Here is a 25,127-nt window from a genome sequence, read left to right as displayed (position 1 = left end):
AGAACCTACATAGGTAGAAGTATTCCAAATAGGAGCAAAAAACATAAAGAAAGGTAGTTTCTTTTGTGGTCCGAGTTGCTCTGGATTTCAGAAAATGTGGTGGGCAAGGACCATTGCTAACCCTATGGATATATCCTTATATAAATATAGTGGCTTCTGTTGTAAATCAGATCAATCACATGAGAGAAAGGGTGTGTGGTTGTGTGTGTGGTTTTATTGGATCTTTGTTTTTTAACTCTAATTGTAAATGTCAGCTGGGATGTATGTGTGTTTTCAAAGTACATAAAATATTTTAAACTCTTGCATTGTGGACTGTGAAGAGGATCGACTGTTTCAAGTTGGCTTTTTAGACCTGGTGATATGATGATAGACCTGCCCTGGGTCTCCTTGACACTCTTGCCAGAGTTGTTTGTGACCAGTGTCAGAGAGCATGACCCTGTGTGTAGACTCACCTGTGTGTAGCATTGCACATTGGCCTTGGCATCCTCCATTGCCACAGCCTTGTGGGCAGGTCGACCAGACATCCTCTCATGCCAGCCATCTACACAGGCAAATGACTTTATAGTTGACATCTTCATTAAAATACTAAAACTATTTTCTGATCATTCAAAGTCGAAAGGAGAGTGAACTACAGGAAAAGGTTGGGATCTCTGTCCTAAAGTAGAAAGGAGGATTTGAGACACTATACTTGGTTAATAACCTTAACCTACATTTTCATAGAGGGAAAAATTCTATTTTTAAAAATGAGAATAGAAAAGATTTGAAGTGAAATGGAATGAATCAGCTGGAATGTAACAGTTCTTGCGGGAGAAAAGGATGTTTGAAAAAGCCACATCCTAAACACCAGGGTTACATGAGATGTTTGTGTATAACATTTATGTAAAAGAAAAAAAGTCTCATACTTTAGAAGGCATTCATTTTTGTATTGTGTTTATGTGTAATGTGTTTAAGCTTCTGTGCAATAAAGCAACCTTTTGCTTTTACTACCAAGGATGACCAAAATGTTAGATCACTTGATAAATATGGTTCTTTTAAATTTTTCTGATGCTATTGTTCTTTTGTGCTTCATCTGTCAAGGAGTTGGGCTGTCCTTAGGTTTCATTGATTTCCCTTGAGGGGCCATGATGGAAATGAAGACCTCAATATAGTTTTCGTGGCAGATTCACAATGGAACATAAAATGACAGAGTGGCAGCCTGCATGCCGAGCAGGAGTTTTATTTCTGTCATTGAAAAGCAGGGACATCAAAGTATCTTGGCAAAAATAGGTTGATGCTCATGATGGCCTGTCAGCATCTTCTACTCAGTAGTACAGTGGAAGATTGACATTGGGAGAAGCAGGGGAGCATTGTTGAATCTAAGCCATGAAGTACTTTGAAATCATTGAAGGGGAAGAACCTTATGTTCTCAGCTCTGTTTACTTAAATATTGTAGAGAGTGGAGAGGATTGTCTTAAATATCCCTCCCTCCCTCCCTCCCTCCCTCCCTCCCTCCCTCCCTTCCTCCCTCCCTTCCTTCCTTCCTTCCTTCCTTCCTTCCTTCCTTCCTTCCTTCCTTCCTTCCTTCCTTCCAGAAATATGTATTGGGTCTCAACTCTGTGCTAGGTACTGCTCTAGGAGCTGGGGATATGCTAGTGAATACAACAAAGGGTCTAGCCTCATGGAACCTATGTTCTAGAATGAGAGATAGACAAGTAAGTGAATGCAGACTATATCAAGGGGCTTAAGTGCCTTGAAGAATAAAAGGGAAAGAGGATAGAGAGATGATACAGAAGAGGAGCTATTTGGGTGTCTATTGGAAAGGAAACACTTGGGAAGAATTCTGCATGAACTTGAGAGGTAGCTGAAGGAAGAGTATTCTAGTCAGAAGGAACAGCAAGTGCAAAGTCCCCAAGGCAAGAGTATGTGGTCTGCTCCAGCAACAGCAAGGAAGTGGAGTATGAGCTGAGCAGAGTGGGCATGAGGAGATGAGATCAAAGGGAAAGCAGGGCTCAGAGACCTCAGAAGAACTTCGGCTCTTACTCTGATTAAGATGGGAAGTCTCTGGAAGCATTGAGCCAGAGGCCAGGCATGATCTGACTTTTTATAAAGATGACTTATAGAGTTCCTTTTATAAGGATCACTGTGGTTGCTATGTGGAGAGTAGACTGGGGTGGGGAGGGTGTTAGGAAGTTGTCACAATAACTCTGGAATAGGGTTATAGAGAGTGATGCCAGTAGAGAAGGTGAAAAGGTTGGATGCTGAATATATTTCAGAAGTAAAGTGGATGGGATTTTCTGATGGACAGTATGTAAGGCATAAGAGAAAGAGAGAAACCAACATTAACTCTGAAGGTTTTGCTCTGGGCAACCAGCAGAATGGATTTGCCACTCCCCGAGATGCCAAGACTTGGGAGATATGGGAAGAAAAGATCAGCAGGAAAATTAAAAATTAGTTTTGAATTTGTTGTGTTTGAGAGTCCTGTTAGACCACCAGATGGTGATGTTTGGATGTAGTTGGAAAAGTTAACCTGGATTTCAGGGCAAAGATATAAATTTGTAATTTAAAAAAAAAATGGTATTTAAAGCCATGGGAGTAGATGAGTTCATCTGGGAGTGAATGCAGATTGAGAAGCAAAGACATTTTAGGACTGAATCCTGGAGCACTGCATCATAGGAGGACAACCTAGAAACAGGTAGAGTGACCAACCATCCCAATTTGTTTCCTGGTATATGAGCTTTCAGAGACTGTGTCACCCTCCATCTGAATGAAGTATTGCAAGAAAGAGGGAGTGATTAACCATGTCCCATACTGTAGATAAACCAGGACTGAGCAATGTCCACTGAATCTGGCAACAGGGGAGTCTTGGGTGACTTTGACAAGACCTCTCTCATGAACAGCCAGGTAGATTTGAGGACCACCCTCCATAGGGGTACACACATGTGAGGGTACTAGGCCAGTACCCCTGGAGACCCCACACCTCTACCCCCAGCCCTGCACAGAGCAGCATGAAGCAACCCCACCCCTCCCCAAAGCTGTAACAAAGGACCCTTGCGATTTCCTGTCATTTAACCTTTCTGTTTTTCAGCATCCTTATTTGTGAAGTATTACCCAGATTTGTTATTTTAATCTGCTATCAGTGTGCTCTCTGAATACTACACTGTGCTGGGAGCTATACAGATTCATTTTATTTTATTTTTTTAATTTATTTTACTTTTTAATTTTTTTTTTTAAAGATTTTATTTATTTATTTGACAGAGAAAGAGACAGCGAGAGAGGGAACACAAGCAGAGGGAGTGGGAGAGGGAGAAGCAGGCTTCGATGCGGGGCTCAATCCCAGGACCCTGGGATCATGACCTGAGCCGAAGGCAGATGCTTAACGACAGAGCCACCCAGGCGCCCCTATACAGATTCATTTTAAACAGATACGGTTCTGGTGCTGTAGGAATTGTCAGTTTCAGAACAAATTGAATCCAATTCATGTCAGGAGAACTAGCCTTTGATGTGCATAAGGGGACAAGGAAAAGCTCAAACTCCCTTAATTAAAACATGGATTTCTGGCTGTGAATAATTGAAGCGTTTAGGGTATTTATAATCTTCTTGTGTGTTTCTAGTCTTCTGTCAATGAGGCCTCTGCAAAAAGTAACTAGAGAGAAAGACTGCACAAGTCTTCACTAGAGAAGTGTTGAAAATTGCTTCCGGGGCAATGACTGTGTCTCCTCACCTAGAGCTGGACCACCGTAGGACCCCGGGAAGTATTTGTTAAATGAATGGAAGTAGACAGATTAGTCCAGGTTTAGTCAGAGCAGTGGAACCAGGAGGAGATGCATATGCACGGATATTAAGGAGTTGATTGCAGAGAATTGGCTTACCCACTGGTGGGGGCTGGCTAAGCGAGTCCACAGAGCAGTCAGGAAGGCAAGATCATAAGCAAGCTGGAGCTCCATGGACAGGAGCTCAAGCCTGGAGTCCCTGAACTAGGAGGTGGCTGTCACCTGATTAAGTCAGCATCCACCTGATTAAGTCAGGCCACCCAGGGGAGTCTCCCTTTACATTGACTTAAAGTCAACTGATTAGGGACTTTAATTACATTAGTAATATCCCTTCAACAGCAGCACCTAAATTAGTGTTTGGTTGTATCAGTAGAAGGTGTATGTATGCTCCAAATTAGCTGTAGCAAGAGAAACATCCTGGAGCCCACGCTGACTAGAAACATACTAGGAAGTAAATTCGGGGAATGTAGTTCAGCCTAGCAAAGTCGACAGTCATGATAGATAAAACCTGATTTAGGATTATTTGTCGTCTTAAGAGTTTTGTTGTTTTTTTTTGAAGGGTTTTTTTTTTTTTTTTGGTTTCTATTTTGATTATTTGGGGTTTTTTCTTCTATTATTTTAACAAGTGATGGTGGCAATGTCGTAATTCATGGTCTAAGGGGACTTTCTTGGAATTACTTTGGATTATACCATTTAATCTAGTCTTGGGTCTTCACTGACTAACAGGCCATATGTACTCAACAGCAGAGAAAACAAAATAGTTAATTTTCCTGTCTGGCTTTTAAGTTCCCAAGAGCCCCAGTCTTGCCTTAAGGACTGACCTTAGACCATCCCCCCACCCTGTTCTCAAACTTCAGCCCCCAATGAAATAAAATACCACTGCAATTCTGTTCAATATTTGTTTCCTCCCTTTGCTTATCCCTAGATCAGCATAGTGTATGTGCTTGTGTGTATGTGTTGATTGCTTCAAAATAAAACCAACTCTTGAGATGCAGACTTCAGAGTTTAGAAAACAGAAATCTCTTTTGGTTCCTGTTTTTTTTTTTTTTAATATTTTATTTATTTGACAGAGAGACACAGCAAGAGAGGTAACACAAGTAGGGGGAGTGGGAGAGGGAGAAGCAGGCTTCCCGCTGAGCAGGGAGCCTGATGCAGGGCTCGATCCCAGGACCCCTGGGATCATGACCTGAGCCGAAGGCAGACACCCAATGACTGAGCCACCCAGGCGCCCCAGGTTCCTGGTTATTATGTGAATTTGCAAGCAGAACAACGTCCTCGGAGACCCTGTTCACAGTACTTCGGGTCTCCACCTACTTGCCAAAGAGTAGTTTACATCACATTAGGAATGGACAGTTTCCTCCCTTGTCCATTTCAGTGTAGAAAGAGTAGGGGAGAGTAGTCAAATGTCACCTTGTCTGTTGCGCTGGAACCATACTCAGTAATTCTCTCATATGGTTGATGTTTACAGTCTGCTCAGTCCTGAAATATATGCGACCTCGAGAGTTTGACTTTACGATCAAACCCGTATATCGATGACACTTGGCACATGGCCCCACAGTTAGTGCTCAGTGAGGTTACCGTGTCCTTTATCATGGCTGCCCTCTTCAAACATAGGATGATTTATCTGTGAGAATGTGGCAAACTGCACCATCTCATGGCTGACTAGAGATCTCTGGAAAGATGCTGGAGAGGAGCTACCTGACTCTTCTGTACCCCTCCCCCGCCCTGCTCAGTGACTGGCATTCAGCAGACACTCAGGAAACCCTTCCTGAAGGAGGGAGTCATCCGTCCTTGTCACCCAGGTTCCTAGACAGCCTGTCCTGTAGGTAACAGGTGCTGCTCTCAGCCAGGTTTGTCATCATTTGTAGCTCTGGCTTTCAGGGTCACGACAAGTCTACTACGTTGGCTGGACCTGAATTTTCTTCTCTCCGATGATTTTGCACAAATGCCATTTCTCTGTGGAAGCTTCTACTTACTAGTGATTAATGCTAGCGTCACAATGCTTCCAAATTGTGCTTCAGTATAATTTTTTTTTTAAAGATTTTATTTATTTATTTATTTGAGAGAAAGAGAGAGAGACAGAGAAACAGCATGAGGGGGAGAGGGTCAGAAGGAGAAGCAGGCTCCCCGATGAGCCGGGAGCCCGATGTGGGACTCGATCCCAGGACTCCGGGATCATGACCTGAGCCGAAGGCAGTCGCTTAACCAACTGAGCCACCCAGGCGCCCAGTATAATTTATTTTTAAGTATATATTTAAAGTGTCTCGGCTTGAGGGATTGACATTCTTCATAATAAATTTACATTTGTTATTACTGTAATTAATTAATTACTTTATGTCATTACTTTGAGCAGCTGGGCTCATGAGAAATACAAAGTGGAACTTGTGGGTAGTATGGTAAAGGTAGTTTTCACCCTCTTCCAAACACACTTACTATTGCCTTGTGTTTTAAGTATTTCTGGAAGTACAGATTCCCTAAAATGCCTTCAAGAGAAAACACAACCACTGTGGTTAAGAACATGAGTCTGCCTGGGTTTGAATTCCAGAGGGCCTCCTTCCCAGCTGTGGAGCCATGGGCAAATTATTAAATCTCTAGCCTTCAGTGTCCTCATCTGTAGAATGGGGTTAGTAAGAATGTGTACCTCATAGGCTTTAGTGAGGATGACATGACATAATGTATATAATGACCTAGCCAGTTTCTTGGCACATAGTAAGTGCTCCATAATTATTGGCTTCCTGGGTATCAACTTTGCAATAATAAGACTGGGTATGCAAAAAATGCAGTTTTCTATTTCAGTTCCTGACTCTGAACGCTCTGTACTGGGTTGTGGTAAGGGGTGGGAAAATTCACTTTCTACTTTGGGGTTGGTTGGTCTTAAGAAGGTCTGCATAGACAATGCCTGCCATTTTCTCTGGCAGAGGTCACTAGTGGCCTTTTGCAAACTCTGTCCCCATCTGGCTTCTGCCCAGGCTGATCTCCAGCTCCCTGAGCCCCTGCTGGTCCCTGTCTCTTCATTTTGAGAGGCACCCTCTAAGCCCTATGGTCTTCTCCTTAGCTGACCTGCAGGTCCCCCCAAGAAACTTCCCTGTCTTTCTGTCACAGCGTATGGGAGCCATGCGGAGCTAGAGATGTCTCTGCTCTCCTCCACCAAAATATATCCTGTTGCTTCCCTTCTGCCCCCTTTGTCCCTGCGGCCCAGGACATTATGTAAGCCAGCCACCTTCCAGAATCTCAGAGAAGGAGGAGGGCACATGTTGCCTCAGTTCTTCTCTTTGTCCTCAGTCCCCAGCACGTCACTCAGGTCTCCACCATGACCAGGAACGGCAAGGGTGGGAGGAGGGAGGGCAGCAACATCTACCTTCTCTGATTTTATGTCCTTTGCCTCTCGAACAGCAAGCAGTGCCCTGTCCCTCCTCTCCAATGTGGAGCCCTCACATCGAGTCTGGTGTATGGTTTCAGGCTGGTGAAAAACCGGTTTTGATAGCATTTCCTTTGGATCTGGCCTCATTTCACATGGAGGCAGTACAAGTCGAGAGTCTGGAGTGTTTGTTTTATTGGTCCATGGTCGGGGGCGGGGGGAGTAGAGAACAGTACCTCCTTGGGCTGGTGATTCCAAATAGCCTGCCATAAATGAACCCCACGGAGCTGCTGGTATTCTCATCATCCCACAGCTCCACTCGATCTGATTCATTTACTTCCTTAAGGCAATGGTTCCTGTTTGGGGACTTCACAGACAAGAAAAAAAAATGGTTGCTTGATTGCCAACTGTTTCTTTTGTTGACTAGAGAAAATTCTATTTCGAATTCCCATCCACTTCTGTCATTGCTTTTGTCCTTTCCCACTGCACGTGGATATAGTCGAAGAGCAAAACAAAACAATCCTTTAAAAGGGAGAACATTAAAAAATAAATAAAAATAAAAGGGAGTACATTTAGGCCTAGGTAAAATCAGCCAATTGCCTTTAGTTTACTCATTTAACTGCAGCCCCGGTGAAAATGTCTTCCTGCCCAGCAGGAGTCAGTCCAGAAGCCTCTGGAAATCACCACCACCAAGTCTGGCTCACCATGGGCTGTGATTATGTATGAAGTGCTTTCAAGAAGCAACATATAGGAAAAGTCAGGCCAAAGGAAACACGGCGCCTCAATACTCACACAAAAGGAGTGTTGAGTTGGCCCGAATTTCTGGAAAATTGCCTCCATGCACTACTTCACTGTACTGGGGTAAACATGGCCTCAGAGAGCTTTTGCAGGGGAAATTATAAAATTCAGCAAAGCCTCGTGATCTCATTTTGGATCTCCTCAGGATTCCTCATCAAGATGGAATTAAGCAGAGAAAAATTCTGCCTTGGGGTGTGATTTGGGTGCCTCGCCGTGTTCTGACTTGACTTCCCGTGCAGTGTCTCTTTCCCTTTCCATATCACTGCCTCTCTGTCTGACAGGCCCCTCAGAAGACCGCTCCACTGGGCTGTGCACTCGGAGGCAAGCCCTTGCTGAATGGAAGGGGCAGGCCCGGGGCTCGCCGACTGTCGCCTTGGTGCTTTTTCTGGAAACCTTGTGGGAACGTCCTTTTCCTTCTCCTTATCTCTGCAGCCTCAGTTTTATGACCCGGTGGAGCCGGTGGACTTTGAAGGACTTCTGATGACACAGCTGAACAGCCTGGATGCGGAGCTCGCCCAGGAGCTGGGAGACTTCACTGAAGATGACTTGGACGTGGTGTTCACGCCAAAGGAATGTCGCACTTTGCAGCCTTCTTTACCGGAGGAAGGGTAAATTGTGTTCCTAAACTGTAGATGCGTGTGATGTCGTGACTGTTATCGGTGAGCAGGGGAGATGCCTTAAGTCTGGACTTCTTTTGAAACTAAAGTTACTCAGATCCATTAAGGGGGTGTACAGGATGACTGCATATTACTAGCACCTGTGATCGTTTTTAAATTGGTTTGACCAGAGGCTTTGAAAAGGCATGTGGGGACTAAGCCAGTTAAGGGGATGCTCAAGGAGAGGAGGAGAGGTGCAGGGGGAGGCCTGGGAGCCTGGACCTTGGGCGACTCCCGTGAGCTCCCAGAGCCTCAGTTTCTCCATTTGTAAAAATGTCAAGTTTTTCAGTAATAATCAGTGAAATGATTCAGAAGCATTTGAATTGTTTCCACCTAAGAGACGGGATCAAGTCCCAGACAAGTTCAACCCACATTTATTGAGCATCTACTATGTGAGTAGGGCAAAGTTCCTTCCTTGGAAGAAAGTTTTGCCAAGTGGGGTGGCAGTGGGGAAAGCTCTGGAGAGTGAATATGTGAAGAGCTGGTTAGAGCTTGAGTTTCTACGGTGGGTTAGTCTATGTGTTTCTAGGTGCGGGCATTAGCTCTCTGTAGCGAACAATGGAATTATATCCCAATGAAACTCTTGGTACTTCCATGGTGGAAAAAGCAATACCTCTTTAGAGGTTTAAGATGAACTTTTATTTGCATTTATTTTCAAAACAGAATTAAGATACACGTCTCTCTCCTGGACATTTTCAACCTCGTCGTCACCTTCCCCAAAAGAAGTCCCCGGAGGGAGATCATGAAACACAGTCCCCGCCCCAGTACTGTGCAGTATATTCTAGTTCTCATTTGGATTTTCTTCCATCATAGTTTAAGGATGTGGGGTGACAGTGATATGGTATTATTATGAGTCTTTGCTCTCCAGTTTCGATAGTTCTTATTCACATAGGAGAGCTCATCATGTGCTCAGCTCAGACGTTTTAGAAATATTCACTCCCCAGAAAACAAACAGTGGAAAACATTTCTCCCGTTGTCAGCCCATTTATTCAAGGGTAACTTTCATGTAGGTTAGGTCTATTTTTGTCACCATTGACAGAATCATTTCATATCATTTCCTTGTCTGAAATTTATGGTTGCTTATTTAATTATTTTCAAATGAGGTCAGAGTCTTGGAAAATCCTATTTAAGATACTTAAAATAAATTTAGAGATGGGATTTTTGAATTTTGGTTAAAGAGGCAGGTTTTTTTCCTTAGCATCAGTAATTTAGTATAATATTGCCTTGCAATCAGAACTTCTAGCTCACACTGTCTGTCTGATGACTTTAAAACAACCTCTGCTATTTCAGAGGTTGAAAAGTCTGCCATTATAATCAAAACCCAGGAAAGCATCATCGTCATCACCAGAGTAAACAACAGCTGATTCCCGTTGACCCAGAACTTCATGGTGAGCTCTGACAGTGTGCTGGTTAGAAGCCTGCACTCCACAGGTGAAAGGCCCGGATTTAAGTCCCTGCTCTTCGCCTGCTGGGTGATTTTGAGCCAGGTCCTTCTCATCTCACTCTTCTGCAAAATGAGAGTAATAGTGCATGCCCATGCCCTCGGGAGAATTACTGAGTTTTTTCAAAAAGAGAGAAATAACCGAATTAACATGTGTACGGTGGTTACATCAGTACCTAGGGCATGGTAAGTGGGTCGGAGGCATGAGCTATCCTCCATGGGTCCTACTATGTGCCAGACACGCTTCTAAGCGCTTCCACATTGACTTAGTTAATCCTCATCACAGCTCTCTGAAGGAGGCACTCCTCTATGAATAGTACTCTAAGATGAGGACCCTGAGGCATAGAAGGATGGCCCGAGGCCACATAGCTAATAAGGGATGGGGCTAGGGTTTGGGCAGTCAGTATTTAGTATGTAGTGTTTAGACCCATTCATCTCTAATACCAAAACACTTGGAAAAACAGCAAAAAGCTTTGCTACTCTGTGGAATTGGTTATTTCAAGACTCTGGCACCCTTGGAAAGTATCTCTCATGGCACGCTCTTATGCAGGTATGACAAGAACTGCCCCAATTAAGAATCACCGACCAAAGCCAGTGTCAACTCCTCGAAGCACAAGACAGCTGTTCTTCGTCATGGCTTTCCGAAAGGGAAATGCGCGTGTCCTAACAAGGTTACACATGAGCAAAAAATATGCCCAAATTACCCCTGTGAGAACTTGGTATTTATACTTATTTTTCTGGTTATGTATGTGATTACAGCTAGTTCTACCTGTCTGGTGTTGGAATGCCTTTAAGGGATAGGTATAGTTTAACATGATTCTCTATAATAAAAAAACCCACAAAGCATCAAATGCCAATATGTTTCTCTCATCAAAGTAAAAATGCTGTCGCCTGAGGAATGCTCCAGACACTTGATGAATGGGGAGGAATGCCCCTGGCGTTCTCGCTTGATACGGAGTTGAATCATGCTGCTCTCCTTGGTTATGATAAGGGATTGTTTTGTTGTCTTTATCCGGTACTAACATGATTTTATTTCATTTTCCACCTCATTAGGGTTGAACTGGACCCTCATGTCAGGGACTGTGTTCAGACTTATATTCGGGAATGGCTAATCGTGAACCAAAAGTAAGCTCCTTTTTCTTTTCTCTTTACATATATACATATATTGTTAGCTTTTACAGTTGTTTTTTAATGAAAATTTTCAGGTGCAGTTCTAGGTTTACAGGAAAACTGAATAGAAAGTACTGGGAGTTCTGATATACCACCTCCCATCAGTTCCCCTTACTGTTAACATCTTGAGTCGGGGTTTTGTTAGTTGGTTTGGTTTGGTTTGGTTTGGGTTTTAGTTTGTTTGTTGCACACGTGCCCACATCACTGTTCCAAAGGAATTTTAGCAAGGAGGTGACTGTTTAAATACAAAATACAAAATTCATGAGTAATGAAAGCAGATTGACTGTCTTGTCCCCTATTCAAACGCCTGCTAAGGCTCTGTACTACCTACTCTTATCAGATATCAACTCCGCTGGTTTGTCTTTCAAGGGCTTTAATACTCTGGCTCCACTGTATGTATTAAAACTTATTTCCCTTATCTCCCAGATCCACTTCCTTTCTGCTGGGCCTGGTGCCTCTTCCTCACTATTCCTCTGCATAACCAGCTCAGTCCTACCTCCACATCTTGGCCATTGCTGTTCCCCTCTGCCTGTGCCCTGCGCTCTTTCCCCTGTCTGTCAGATCCTACCTATGGATTAAAGGCCAGGATAAATTTCTTTCTTTTTTTTTTTTTTTCTTTATGCAGCCTTCTCTGACTGATTCATTCTTTCTTGGGTGGACCTTACTTAAGATACGTGATGCATTTGTTAGCACTGATGAGCCCATAGTGATACATTATTATTAACTAAAGTCCATAGGTTACATTAGGGCTCATCTTTTGTGTCCTAGGTCCTACAAGTTTGACAAATGTATAATGCCATGTATCTACTATCGCAGTATCCCCTGCCCTAAAAAATCTGTTCTCCCCACAATCATCTCTCCCTGGCAACCACTTACCTTTCTACTGACTCCATAGTTTTGCCTTTTTCCTTCACATCTCTTTAAGGCTGGAGAGCTCATTTCTTTTTTTCACTGATGAATATTTCACTGTGTCGATTTATCACAGTTTGGTTAGCCATTCACCTATGGAAGGAGAAAGTTACATTTTAAATATAAAGAATAGGGCCTTTTTGTTTTGTTTCCGTTCTGATGAATTCCGAGGAGGGAAAAATAAATGAATTGAAACTTGGCCTCAGGTTCAAAGGTAACATTTAAATTTGTAACCAAGAAATAGATTACTTGCTAGGCTTCCCGTCAAAAGGGCCCTTCTCTCCTGGGTTAGTCAAATGTTCTACAACATTGTCTTGAGCTTTTTGTCTCTATGTCACTGACCTGGACAGTATTGTCCCATGAGAAACATGTAGACACATGAAAATCCTCAGCCTATGTGTATGTATGAGTTGGGGAGCAGGGCGGGGAGTGTCTGCAGACTGAGGACACATCCCATTAGAAAAAGCATCAGAGAGCCTTTATCAAGACATAAATAGTTTGAAATTCTGCTCTCCTCACCTCTCCTGTACTCCGGTAAGAATTACTGTCCTATGGGATAAACAGTGAAAGACTGTGGAGGTTGGGTTTTATCCAGCTCCTGGAAGTGTGCCATTGAATTTGTGCTGATGTTTTTTGGAGTAATGTCAGTAAGCATACTATTTTCAATAGCTGAGCAAAAGAAAGCAACCGCTTAGAAATAGTAATTAAGAGAAAGTTAGATGCTAATCCGTGTGCTCTAATTTCCAACATGAATGGAAAACGAAGTTTGTCAGGTAGTCAAGTAAGATTATGCTTTGCTGGTAGTAAATAAAAAATTTCAGAACAAGTTGTTCTCAAGCTTTTAAATGTTATAATTAGAGATACTTTCTGGATATTAAGGTTCTAAAAAAGTCTGAGAAGGAACAATAAATAGAAAGGTCTGTTTTACTACACTTGGTTTCTGTTTGCTTCTTGGGACACTTTTTTTTTTTTTAATTCCTCATAGCAATTCCCATTGGAATATTGTTTTTTCCCCCTCTATGATGCACAAATGTGAAAGAAAAAAGGATTCTTTTGGAATACTCATTTTAGAAATTTTAGAGATCATAGGGAACAAAAGGAGAAAAAAAAAACCACTTAATTTACTATAGACAGATAACTGCCATTAACATTTGATACATAGCCTTCACATCATATTTCTTTGTATATATATTTGTATAAAAACTAAATCAGATTATAATACTATTTTATAGCATGATGCTATTTTGGGTTTTTACAGTAACTGGTGATTATCTCTGTTTGCTATTACATACTCTTCCTCAACAATTTTTAATGGTTGCATGATATATTTACATCAAAATTCACTTAACCAATTTTAATGTTTACACGATTCCCTGAATTTCAGTGTTATACCCCAATACAGTAACATCTTTGTGCACATCTATGATTTTTTTTTCCTTCAGAATAAATCCCTAGAAGAGGAATTTCTCTGTCTAGGGTTATGTACAAACTTAAGGATTTGGGAATAATATATCAGAAAATTATCAACAATATGTGCATGAATCCTCAAAAATACTGGATGTTATCTTTTAATACATTTCCAATTTTACTTGTAAAGAGATTTGCATTTTTGTATTATGAAATCGGGCAAAGCTTTGTCCATATATTAGTTGGCCCTCTTGTAATTTTTCCTTCATGTCCTGTTTATTCTTGAAATTTGTGCACCTCTATTAATATATTTGTCTGGGCCTGTTTATCTCTAGGACTACCTTTATTGTTAGGGATATTAACTATTTGTCCAGCATATATTACAAATTCCTATCCAGTATGTTCTTTGCCTTTCAAAATTGCTTATAATTTTTAACATTCAGAATTATTTATGTAATCAAATCTGTATTCATAATTTTCCTTGTGATTTCCATTTTTGCTGTCTTGCTTAAAATGTCATTCACAAACCTGATATTATTTACTGGGAATTTTAGATTAAAATGTTAATCCAAACCATTAGCCACTTGATTGCTTTTCTGTTCCCTTATGTGTCTCTATTTGTTTTTATCTCTTCTGTAGGAACAATGATTATCCATATATTTATTTTATTCAAATTTTTGTGTCTTTTTCTTCCCCCATAAAACAAAGTGATATCTGCTTTAACTTTATCTTTGGCAACATACTGGGGATGGGGATTGCCACTGGTCCTGTTCTCTGCACACTTGTATAATGGGCCAGTTTCTTTCCCAGAAATTCAGTAGAAGTATGCAACTCTGAAACTCATTGTCAGTTTCTGGAAGCTTTGACTGGTGTTTAAGAGAGGAAGCACCTTTTTCTATCCCACTGTTTGATTCTTTGGTACTCTGAATCTGATACTCTGAACATGAAAATACATTCCTAGCACACACTCCTCCCAGAGATCATTCTGCCCCCATATGCACCTATAATACTTTATTTGTGGGGAAAATCCAATATACTGTTGCCAGACGCCCTTCATCTCCCAACTCTGCACACATTTTTAGCTCAGTTGTTTTCTATGAGTTGTTTCTTAAGCATTGCTGAATGATGGTAGAAAGAGAAAGGCAAGGGAGAAAGGAGTGCAGCCAGGTGGAGCCTGGCCCTGACTCCATACATAATCCTCTACCACGAAGAAGGAGCATTCAGATTTCTGGCTCATGTAGACCTTGACTGCTCAGGGCCTGGCAGGAAGGACAGTACGAAGTGTCTGTTTTCCTTTGAGTTCCCCTTTGGGGAGACAAAGCATGGGACATCATTCTGCCATCTCCATTTGATCCACAGAGATTCTGTCCAGATTCAGGTATTAAGTTGTGTGCTCATTTGGGTGAGTTTCCATTTTTTCTGCATCTTCATAAACAGTGTCCTGGGATGTTGGAGGAGGATGCTATAAGCTTTTTGGCCTGTTGTTACTTAGTGATTAATTAGCTCTCCTTTGAATTTGTTATTTTATGTGTCAAATGATGCATGCTCATTTTGAAAGAAATCAAGTCATGTAGATGTGTATTAAGTAGAAGGCGGTCTCTTGCCTCACTCCTCGCTCACTCCCTGCCCTTCTCTTCAACCCGCTCTTAATGCACGAATATTGTTGCTATGCGGGCTTCCAGAGCTTTTCATGCCCTCACAAATATATAGACGGATATTTGTATTTTACATAAGTATTATGTAAGTACACATAGGTAAATATGTATATATGTTACATATATATACAAAATATCATTTTTTTCAATAATATCTTTGACATTCCTTCCATGTCAGAGATCTCTCCCTCCCTGCCTGGTATTCCAGGAGCAAAGGAATGTATCATTAAGTTATCGAATCTTTCTCTATTGATGGACATTGAAATTGTATCCATTTTTCACAGTTATAAGTAATATCACAATAGACATCTAGGCACACTTGCCTGGACACATGTATGTGAGGATTTCTGAGGGTAGAAGTGGAGTCCGTGCACATGACGCATCCTCATAAGGACTGCCAAATTTTTTCCAGGAAAGCTCTACTGATTGACTCCATTACCAACTGGGCATGAAACTGCCCTGTCCCTCCATATCCTTGCCAATGCTGGATATGATTGATCAAAATAAAATATAAATTCCTGAACTTGTATTCTTGTTATTGTAACTGGAAGCTACTATACTCTCTGAATATTGTTTCTATCACTGAGTTTCCTTCCCTTATCTACCCTAGAATCCCAGTTACATATATACCTATCATACCACCTGACTTCCTACTTCTAGGTATTTACCCAAGTGAACTGAAAACTTCTGTTCACATAAACATCTATATGCAAATATTTATAGCACTTTTATTTGTGATTGCCAAACATTAGAAACAACCCAAATCATATGCAATGGGGTAATGGATAACCAGACTCTGGTACATCCATACAATGGAATGCTACTCAGCACTAAAATGGAACAAATTACTCATGCATCTGGCCATAGAGATGACTATCAGTTGCATTATGCAATGTGAAAGAAGCCAGACAAAAAAGATAATGCATGATTCTATTTGTATGATATTCTGGAAAAGGCAGAGCTGTAGGGACAGAAAACAGATCAGTGGTTGCCGGGGTCTGGGGGTGGGGAAAGGAATTGACTGCAAAAGGTCATTAGAGGCTTTTGAGAGTGTTGGAACTGTTCTAAATCTTGATTGTGGTGGTGGTTACACAACTGTATGCATTTGTCACAACTCACTGAAATGTCATCTAAAAAGGATGAATTGTAATTGTGCCCTAAAATCAATAGATGGAAATCTAAGATAGTTGCTGACAGTAATTAATTACTCGTTAAATGTACGCTCTGTTACTTTGCTATGGTTTATTATATTATTTCATAGAATGATGGTTTCTCTGGAGCAGGAGTAAATGGATTCAAGTCCTGGCTCCCCAACTTACTTGCTGTGTGACCTAAGACAAACTATTTCTTTTGTTCCTCAATTTCCTAATCAGAAAAACAGGAATTAGAATAGTGTCTACCACATAAGTGATATTATATGCAATAAATAAATTAACATATGTAAAGTACTAAGATTTCTTGGCCTATGGTAATAGATTAGCTACCGCTTATTATATTTATTAAAGAGTATTACAGAATATGGCTCAGTTGTCCCTGCCTAGTTGACAAATAACTTCAATTAGACCTGTTAGTAAGATATTATATAAAACAGGAAAAAAAAACAAGGGACAACTCAGTGTTATTGAAGGTTTCATTTAATGATCCAGGGTAGAGTTCCCCTCATAAGCACTATAATTTCTCTATTCTTGAAATTAAGATAAAATTTGGAAAATCAGAAGGCTTTAGGGTTTATCTAGTTCCAATTCAACCTACCCAAAATATTCCTTTCAAGTGAAATAAGATCTGAAGACTTCAGAAAAAGCATTTGTATTAGCATGTCAAAGGAATGAACCAAAAACTCTATCCCATATATTTTAATGCACTGTGGGGCGGGCGGGGGGGGAACTACCTTCCTCTGGAAGACCATACTTAATGAAGCCATTTCACCTTCTATGGACATGTCTCTGTCATCCATAACCATGCAGTCAAACACTGATTTAGTTAGCTCTTTTATTCCTCAATTATCTCCTTGCTGATATTACATTTCTCTGTAATATCTAAGGATAGTCTTTTATGTCCTTGCTATCTGTGATAATGGCTTTGAATCCCACTTAGGGGGCAGGGGAGTAGAGTAATGACCACTTGTGTTCCCTCCCATGCTCATAATTCTATAGAGCAATTCCCACTCAAGTTCTATAATTGAGGCTTTTAAATCAGACAAAGAGTGCTGCCTAGGAAGGATAGAGGAAAGTTCTCAAATTTCTTTTTCACTTAATAAGAAAAATTAAACTACACAAAAACACAAAATATGTGATCTCCTTTTGGGGGAAATATGTTTTCGTACTTGAAATGTTTGTGGTACTTAGAATGGAAGATGCCCTGAATGGGTTCCATTCTATCTTTCATGCCTGTACCATAAAAATGTGGTGTCATAGCTCTAAAAATAATAGTGCTTCTCTCTCCATGACTTTTGGAAATGACCCTTGATCCAATGAAGAGAATGGTGCCATGGTTGCTTGTTCATCTCATCTCATTTCTAAATATTTGATCATTTTGTTTGGATTGATGTTTGCAGGCATCTTTTGGATCACATTAAATGCTTAAGCATTATTTCCTCTGCCATTTTCTCTAAATGGACTAAAGAGTGATTCACTTACGTCGTGTTTGGTGTCTTGGTGGAAAGTCCAACTCTTAAGTAATTAAACTTGTTCACATGCTATTTATTCTTGGTGTATTATCCACAGCGACAGTGAAACATTTCATGAGTGTTATGAGCAACATCATAAAAGCCCTTAGACTTTGCTTTTCATCCTGAGTGATTAAGGTAATTCTGAAGGAAGGTCGTGCTCAAGGAGAGCTGGGACATCAAGGAATGGGGTATCATCTGTTTTATTACTCCATATTTTACTCCCAGTGAACTGGTAAACAATTAAAATTCAAACACATCAGTGCATATAATTCAGTTACTCCCAAAACACCATAAAAATGTCTCCCTGATCAATAATTGCTTATTATGACATGCATTTGTCGTGCTGGCTGTCAAGGTGTTTAGCTATTTGCTTTCTAAAAGTACAGAAAGCAAGCAAGGCTCATCAGCCTGTGCAGTTACAAAGAGCAATCCAGCTGTGGAAATCACTGAGCCACTCCTGAGCTGTTACACACACACTCCCATCCCCACGAATCCACACCCCCGGAAGCCCAAGGGCCAGGGCTTTCATGAAGTCTTCCCTGACCTGGCCAGAAGAAATGGATCCCTTCTGTGAATTTTCAAAACATGCTGTTTGTATTTCTCTTAGAAGCTCTTGTCATACTCTACACTGCATTCTTTTTTTTTTTTTTTAAGATTTTATTTATTTATTTGAAAGAGAGAGAGAGCACACATGAGCAAGAGAAAGTAAGAGCAGGGGGAGGGGCAGAGGGAGAAGCAGACTCCCCGCTGAGCAGGGAGCCTGACATGGGGCTCGATCCCAGGACCCTGAGATCATGACCTGAGCCGAAGGCAACACTTAACCGACTGAGCCACCCAGGCGCCCCTCTACATTGCATTCTGATTTCTTGTCTGAATGTTTCCCCTGCTAAATATGTGGTATTTCTCAATAGACTGACTTCACTGAGGACAGGGACTCCTTTAAAGCTAGGATTCTTGTGTATTCCCTTTTACATCCTCCTTGGTGCCTTATTCTCAGGAGATACTTTATAAACCTGTGTTGAATGGGAGAATGAATGAAACTTTAACAAGCAAATATCCAATCGTGTTCCTTTAAGACAAGTGTTCTCAGATCTATCAGACCCAACAGCGTCTTTCTGTGTAATGAATATTTTATAATGCCACCTTTATCACCCATGAACTTTCTCATTTGTAGAAGTCAATAAAATGTCCCAACTGTTACATAAAGGAGAAATAAAAGAAGCAGAGTACATAAAATAGCAGGCATGTAATTATGCTAATGCTTGAACACAACTCCACCAGAGAACTTAGTAAAATAGCTGTTTGCAGCTGTGGGAACCATCAGTATGAGTATCACGCCCCCCTCAAAAGCAGACTGCAACAGGTGTGTTGTATGGGTGACTCAAATACCACAAGCAGCATTGCTGTTAGTAATCCATTTGGATTTGATGATTGTAAAATGCCCAGTTCCTCATCAAATTTTCAGTTTATTTGTATCGATATTAAATCATAGTTTCCTATTTTATTCAGTAAGTTTGAATCCATCCAGTTCTATGGTTTATTTTGATGCTCAGATTATCCTCACTTTGACCAGTGTCAATCCCTCCAACTGGCCCTTGTGTCTTTTTCACATGCCCCCAAAGAGCCATTGATCATATCCTTGCTTTTTGCCACAAGATATTCCAAGCTGATCTTACACTGTCCTTTCCTCACCCCTGGAATCAGTCATTTCTCCAAGCAGCTCTGACTCCTTTTAGGTGGAAAGTGGTACTTAGAAGCCAAGCTGGAGGTGTTGAGTGTGCTCATTTCTGTTAAGGTGTCACTCCTCCCATGTCTTCTCAGTGAACAGAGGTAGGGCGTGTGTGTGTGTGTGTGTTTGTGTGTGTGTGTGCGCACGCACGCACTCATGGGCACTGAAAACCACAAGTTCATGTTGATGCATGCAATTCCAGCATGACATCAGAGTATTCGTTCTAATTTTCTTCCTTTCCATATTTTTATCCCTTCTCAGATGGTGAAAAACTTGACTCTTACTGTCCTTAGTATGTTTGCTTACTTGATTAATCCTCTGATACGTAACCATTGCCCACACTACCCCCAACCCCCACACAGTCGGCTTCCTCCTCATATTCTGGCTCTGCTACTGACACCCTGCAACAGGCTTGCCCCTATTGGATGGGCACCATCCACCCTGGGTGGCTGCCCTTTTTGACCTGCACTTACTGAGTGCCAGGCCACCCCTCCATAGAGACACCCTCGGCAGACTGTTCCTCCAGGTGCATGCCCTCCTTGTCCTACCCAGAATGTCTACTCTGTTATCACCTGCCAGGCTCTTCCAGGCTTGGGGGCCCCCCCTCACACCATGTGGGTTCTGATTCTCCATGCCAGGCAGACCTTTTCTATGCATGTTCTCTTCACCCTGTTTGGCCTTCAACTTCCCGTTCTGGGCTTCCTCACCTACTCCCCATCCTGCGGCATGGAGGATTACCTTGTTCTGATGTTTTTAGTGCCAAATTGTACAGGAGGGAGAGGAAGGAAAGGGAAGTGGAGGAAGGACAAGAAGAAGACGTACATGTATTGTTTTCCAGTCAGCACACGGGCTTTCAAAATGAGCAGTGTTATTCCTCATTTCACACCTGAGGAAACTGTGGCTCAGACAGGTTAAGTCACTTGCCTGTGGTCTCATAGCCAGTATGTAAGGGGGCAGCATCCGAACCCAGGCCCTGAACTCTAGAGCCAAATTCTGTCTACTCCACACTGCCTCTAAAGACTTTGGTCTTTAAAATCTGTTTGGTCTTAGGGTGCCTGGGTGGCTCAGTTGGTTGAGCATCTGACTCTTGATTTCAGCTCATGTCATAATCTCAGGGTCCTGGGATCGAGCCCCAAGTCAGGCTTCCCATTTGGCAGAAGTCTGCTTGTCTCCCTCTCCCTTTGTCCCTCCCCCAGCTTGCTCTCTCTCTCTAAAGTAAATGAACCTTTTTTAAAAAGAAATAAAATATGTTTGGTCTTTGGATTGTTCCCAAATATACAATAATTGTGTTTGGAGAAAAGGAATGCAGTTCTCTTGAGAAGCAATAGGTTTGTTCATTTTAAGAATAGTTTTTCTACCACTTGGCCCACTTCCGTACCTTTCTTTTGTCTGCAAAGAGGCTCAACAGGAGCATGGCTTTATTTGGCTCAGTTGCTCACGTCGGGTAGTGAGGCTGGGGTTTCTGGTGGCCAGGGGCACTCAACCAGCAGCCTTATTACCTACCAGGTGGTGGTTTCTGCCTTCTGTGGCTGGCACTTTTAAAATGAGTCATCTTTACATCCTTGCCAGTCTTATCCTCTCCCCCAGCCAGCTCTACCCCTGCTGCCACAAGAGAGCTTTGTGATAAAATGGGGAAGTAGATGCTAAATCTGGAATGAGGAAGGGGAGAGACGTTTGCTCTGGTTTCAAACACACAACCATGGAAGACATCAGTCTTAATGCTTTCCATCCCCCAAATGCTGAGGGCTGGTGCATATATGGAGTTAGAATATATATATATATACACATATATATGTACATATATATACATATATGTGAAATGAAATGTGAAATGAACTTGTAATACTATTCGGTGACTCATTTTTTTAATGCCCATTTGTCAGTGTCTTTGGGGTTCTTTGAAATGTGTCTTTGAAATAACTCCAGAAAACGTTCTAACACAATGGAAGACCAAAAAAGAAAGAAAGCACCTATTTGCATAAAATAGCAAAAGGGCAATAGCCAAATAAATTTGACTTCTTCCAGATTTAAGCATCTTCGGAAGAAAATTGATTTGAATGTTTCCAGATACAGTGTATGAACTTTTTCTCATAAAACCTTAAAGCTGGGCAAATATCCTAGAATTTACCGCATGTTTATGTGTCACCAATGAAGAAACAGAGGCACTGAGGGAAGTGATTGAAGATGATGGGGGCAGGTGCCCGGCTGTAAGGCTGTAATTGTGTGTGCGCGTGCACTGTTCACTTGTCAGTAAACACTCAGAAATGGGTATACTTTATGAGACAAGAAATAAAGCTAAGGCAGATATGGTTCTTGTTGCCAAGGCACACAAGGTCTTAAGTTAGGCTGCTTCCTGAGTTTTATTTCTGTGGCCTGAGCAGGTGGCCTTGTGAGGAGACATGTGACATTGAACCTTTAGCAGCAATACCCTTTGGAGTGTACAAGTCCCAAGAAAGGCAAAGGCCAGATGCCAAAGTGTGAAATTTGTGTTTTAATTTGTTTGCATTCGATTTTAGAATTACTTAATTAATTAATTTTAGAGAGGGGAGGGGCAGAGGAATGGGGGAAGAGAATCAAGCAGGCTCCATGTCACGCCCAGCGTGGAGCCTGATGTGGGGCTTGATCTCACAACCTCGAGATCATGACCTGAGCCGAAATCAAGAGTTGGATGCTTAACCAACGGAGCCACCCAGGTGCCCCTAGAATTAATTTATATTAATTAATTCCTTTGGGAATTTTCCCCCTTAAAATTGGATTCTTCAGGAAAAACAATCACAGATTCGGTATATTGTAATTAACGACAGTAATCTTGGGACACAACTCACTATTTACCGCTATTTCAAGTTGGGTCCTTTTTCCCCAGGACATTATATCACATATAGCTTTTTCTTTGAACCCTCAGAGAGAGTCCAAAAGCTATTTTATGTACTAGAAAAGCTACCCATCCAGCACACACATGCATGTTGCTGGGGAAGTTTATATTGATGAGAATCACTTTTAAAAAGCTAACAGGTTAAAAAAAAAGAAGCTAACAGATTTATGAAATCCTATGTGAGGCTCTCTCTCTCAAAGATCTCTGTTCATAGAAAATAAATATTATAATAGCAAATAAATTTTGCTCACACATGTATCTGCTCTTCTTAAGACTGCCATTAGCACACTTAGAGCAACTGGAACCAACATAATTTTCTCAAATATTTTAAGTAGTTATTACTTCTGGGAAATTGTTTGAAGGGGTCCCCCCAAAATACTTCTTTGCTAATTGATGTTTATGAACAATATGATATTTTAAATTTCATTTATTTTGTTGGTGTTTTAGGAATTCCAAGCCCGAGGTTATTCTGCGTATTTCTCTTGAAATCTTTTCTAAATGTTTACTCTTATTTCCTTATTCAGAGTGTACCTTACTCATTTACTTATTTTTTTCAGTTCCCCAATTTGGCCTGCTGTTCACCCAGCCCCGGGAATACAGGTTTGGGGTCAGGGCAGTACAAGTAGCCAGGAGACGCTGAAGATGACGATTTATAGCAGACGTTGACTTGAATTAGTCACCAAGCCCATCTTGTCCCTCTTCGGGGGCTATTTCTTGTCTCCTTTTCCTCAAATTGCTTGTCTTGAGAGCACAATAAAATCTAAGGACAGAGCTTTTTTCTCCCTGTAGACAACACTGGGACAGCTCCTTTTTTTTTTTTTTTCTTTAATTAACTTAATCAACTATAATTTATTGAATACCGAGTCTGTGCATAACCCAACACTTCACCCTCCCCAAGAGTTATAAACGTGGATCATTGCTGGTAGCTCTCCCACGTCTCCTGCTTTATCTGCCTGCCATTTGATCTGCCTAATAAATCCTCACTCATTTCATATCCTTTTACCCACTTGCTCGGGGGTTTTTCTAATAGTGTGAGAAATCAAACCAAAAAGGCGGGTGGTTGTGCGGTTGACTTTGCAGCCTGTTTTCCAAGAAGACTTTGAGTCATAAAAACGGGGAATAGGCCCGTTGGTTTCTTGGGGCGCCTGGGTGGCTCAGATGGTTAAGCGTCTGCCTTCAGCTCAGGTCATGATCCCACGGTCCTGGGATCGAGCCTCATCCCTGCGCCTCGGGAGGCCTGCTTCTCCCCCTCCCTCTGCCACTCCCCTTGCTTGTGTTCCCTCTCTCGCTGTGTCTCTCTCTGTCAAATAAATAAATAAAATCTTAAAAAAAAAAAACCAAAATGGGGAATAGGCCCGTTGGTTTCTGCAGTTAGTACCTGACAGCCTCTATCTGTTGCCTTTTTCACGATGGTCTAATTTCTTTCTCCAGTGACAGGGCTGGCCATTATATTTTAAACCCTTTTCATAGCTACACGGTTTTGAAATCCAATTTTAGTGGCGTGCACGGAGTGGAGATTGAGACTGTTAGCAGAGATTTTTGGCCTGCCCATCACTTATTTCTATTTTTTCTTAACCATGTCCTGCCTTTCTAATTCATTGTGAAGATCACTGATGGGGACATTCAACGTTTTCCTCTATTTTTATCTTCAAATGATCTTTATTTGCAGCTCTGCCCATTGCTAGATTTATTCCAGCCTCTTAACACTAGGGTCATAGTTTTTAGTGTCAGCTTGGAGCCAAATGCCCCGCAGCTGAAATGACCACACCTCCGAAGTGGCATTTTCCCAGACGGGTCCTGCCTTTAATAATGAGCCAGCCAGGAGGCAAGTCTGTATCTGATTACAGCAGACTCTTGTATTAGGCCTGGTGCATAATTAGATGTGAGGAATTACAATCGGTCCTCTCTTTGCAAGATCTTTCAGTGCTATGTCTACTCTCAGCCATTACTTTTATTTTTAACCTAATGCGTTTGTACCTCTCTCTCTTTCTCTCTCTCCAAATTACATATAACAACAAAAAAAGAAACCAAGGAAGTTCGGAGATTTGCGGCTTTAAAAAGACTGGATCCCGAAGAGATTTTCACAAGACGCTCCAGAAACAGACATTTGAGTCAGAGTCCTTGGAGGGCCACGAACCAAGCACACAGGTATTTTCTATCAACAAACATGGTTACCAGGTTACTGGGCTGTTCTGCCCAGGGCATGTTGTTGGCGTTTTAACTAGAGAAAGGGCTAGACTCAGAGAATGTCAGAGTAGGAGGAACGCTACCGTCTGACTCAGTGGGGTTTTTTTTTGTTTTTTTTAAATCTGTTTGTACCTACAGAAATTGGTGTTCAAATGAGAACCCACAAGTTCAATAATGAAAATAGGTAGAATCGGAGGGGGGGCCCTCTCCCCATAACAGTTCCTGAGGAGACCCAGTGGTACCTCTAAGGCAGGCTGTGGAGTGAGTGAAAATCCACACTGAGGCCAGGCTGCCCAGATTCTCTTCGTGATTTTGCTACATACTAACTCTGTCGCCCCAGGCAGGATCATTAACCTCTCCAGGCTTCCTCCCCTGGAAAACAAGGGTGATAATAAAGCCATCTCATTTTATTATAACTTTTCTTTTACTTCCTTGTTCTGTTAATTTTTTTTGAGTTCGTTTTAAAAATATATGTATATAAGTAAGTTATATCATCTGTACATGACATTTCAGGATGGGAAAGGAGAA

The 25,127-nt window shown here is 41.6% G+C and overlaps 1 protein-coding gene across 2 annotated transcripts in view; it reads left to right on the top strand.

Moving 5' to 3' along the window:
- The window catches only part of DOCK8 (dedicator of cytokinesis 8), a 219,317-nt gene that overhangs the window by 54,255 nt on the left and 139,935 nt on the right, over positions 1 to 25,127 (top strand). For both annotated transcript variants that reach the window (XM_081802802.1, XM_081802803.1), the window contains 3 exons: positions 8,338 to 8,513; positions 11,056 to 11,127; positions 24,437 to 24,560. In XM_081802802.1, coding sequence (XP_081658928.1) covers positions 8,338 to 8,513; positions 11,056 to 11,127; positions 24,437 to 24,560 — 372 coding nt within the window. The remainder of the gene's footprint in view (positions 1 to 8,337; positions 8,514 to 11,055; positions 11,128 to 24,436; positions 24,561 to 25,127) is intronic.

The sequence above is a fragment of the Leptonychotes weddellii genome, chromosome 14 (assembly GCF_054177405.1).
Source record: "Leptonychotes weddellii isolate Sample4059 chromosome 14, ASM5417740v2, whole genome shotgun sequence".
Lineage (NCBI taxonomy): Eukaryota > Metazoa > Chordata > Mammalia > Carnivora > Phocidae > Leptonychotes > Leptonychotes weddellii.
Note: the sequence above shows the minus strand (reverse complement) of the source record. Positions and strands in the feature narration are given on the sequence as shown.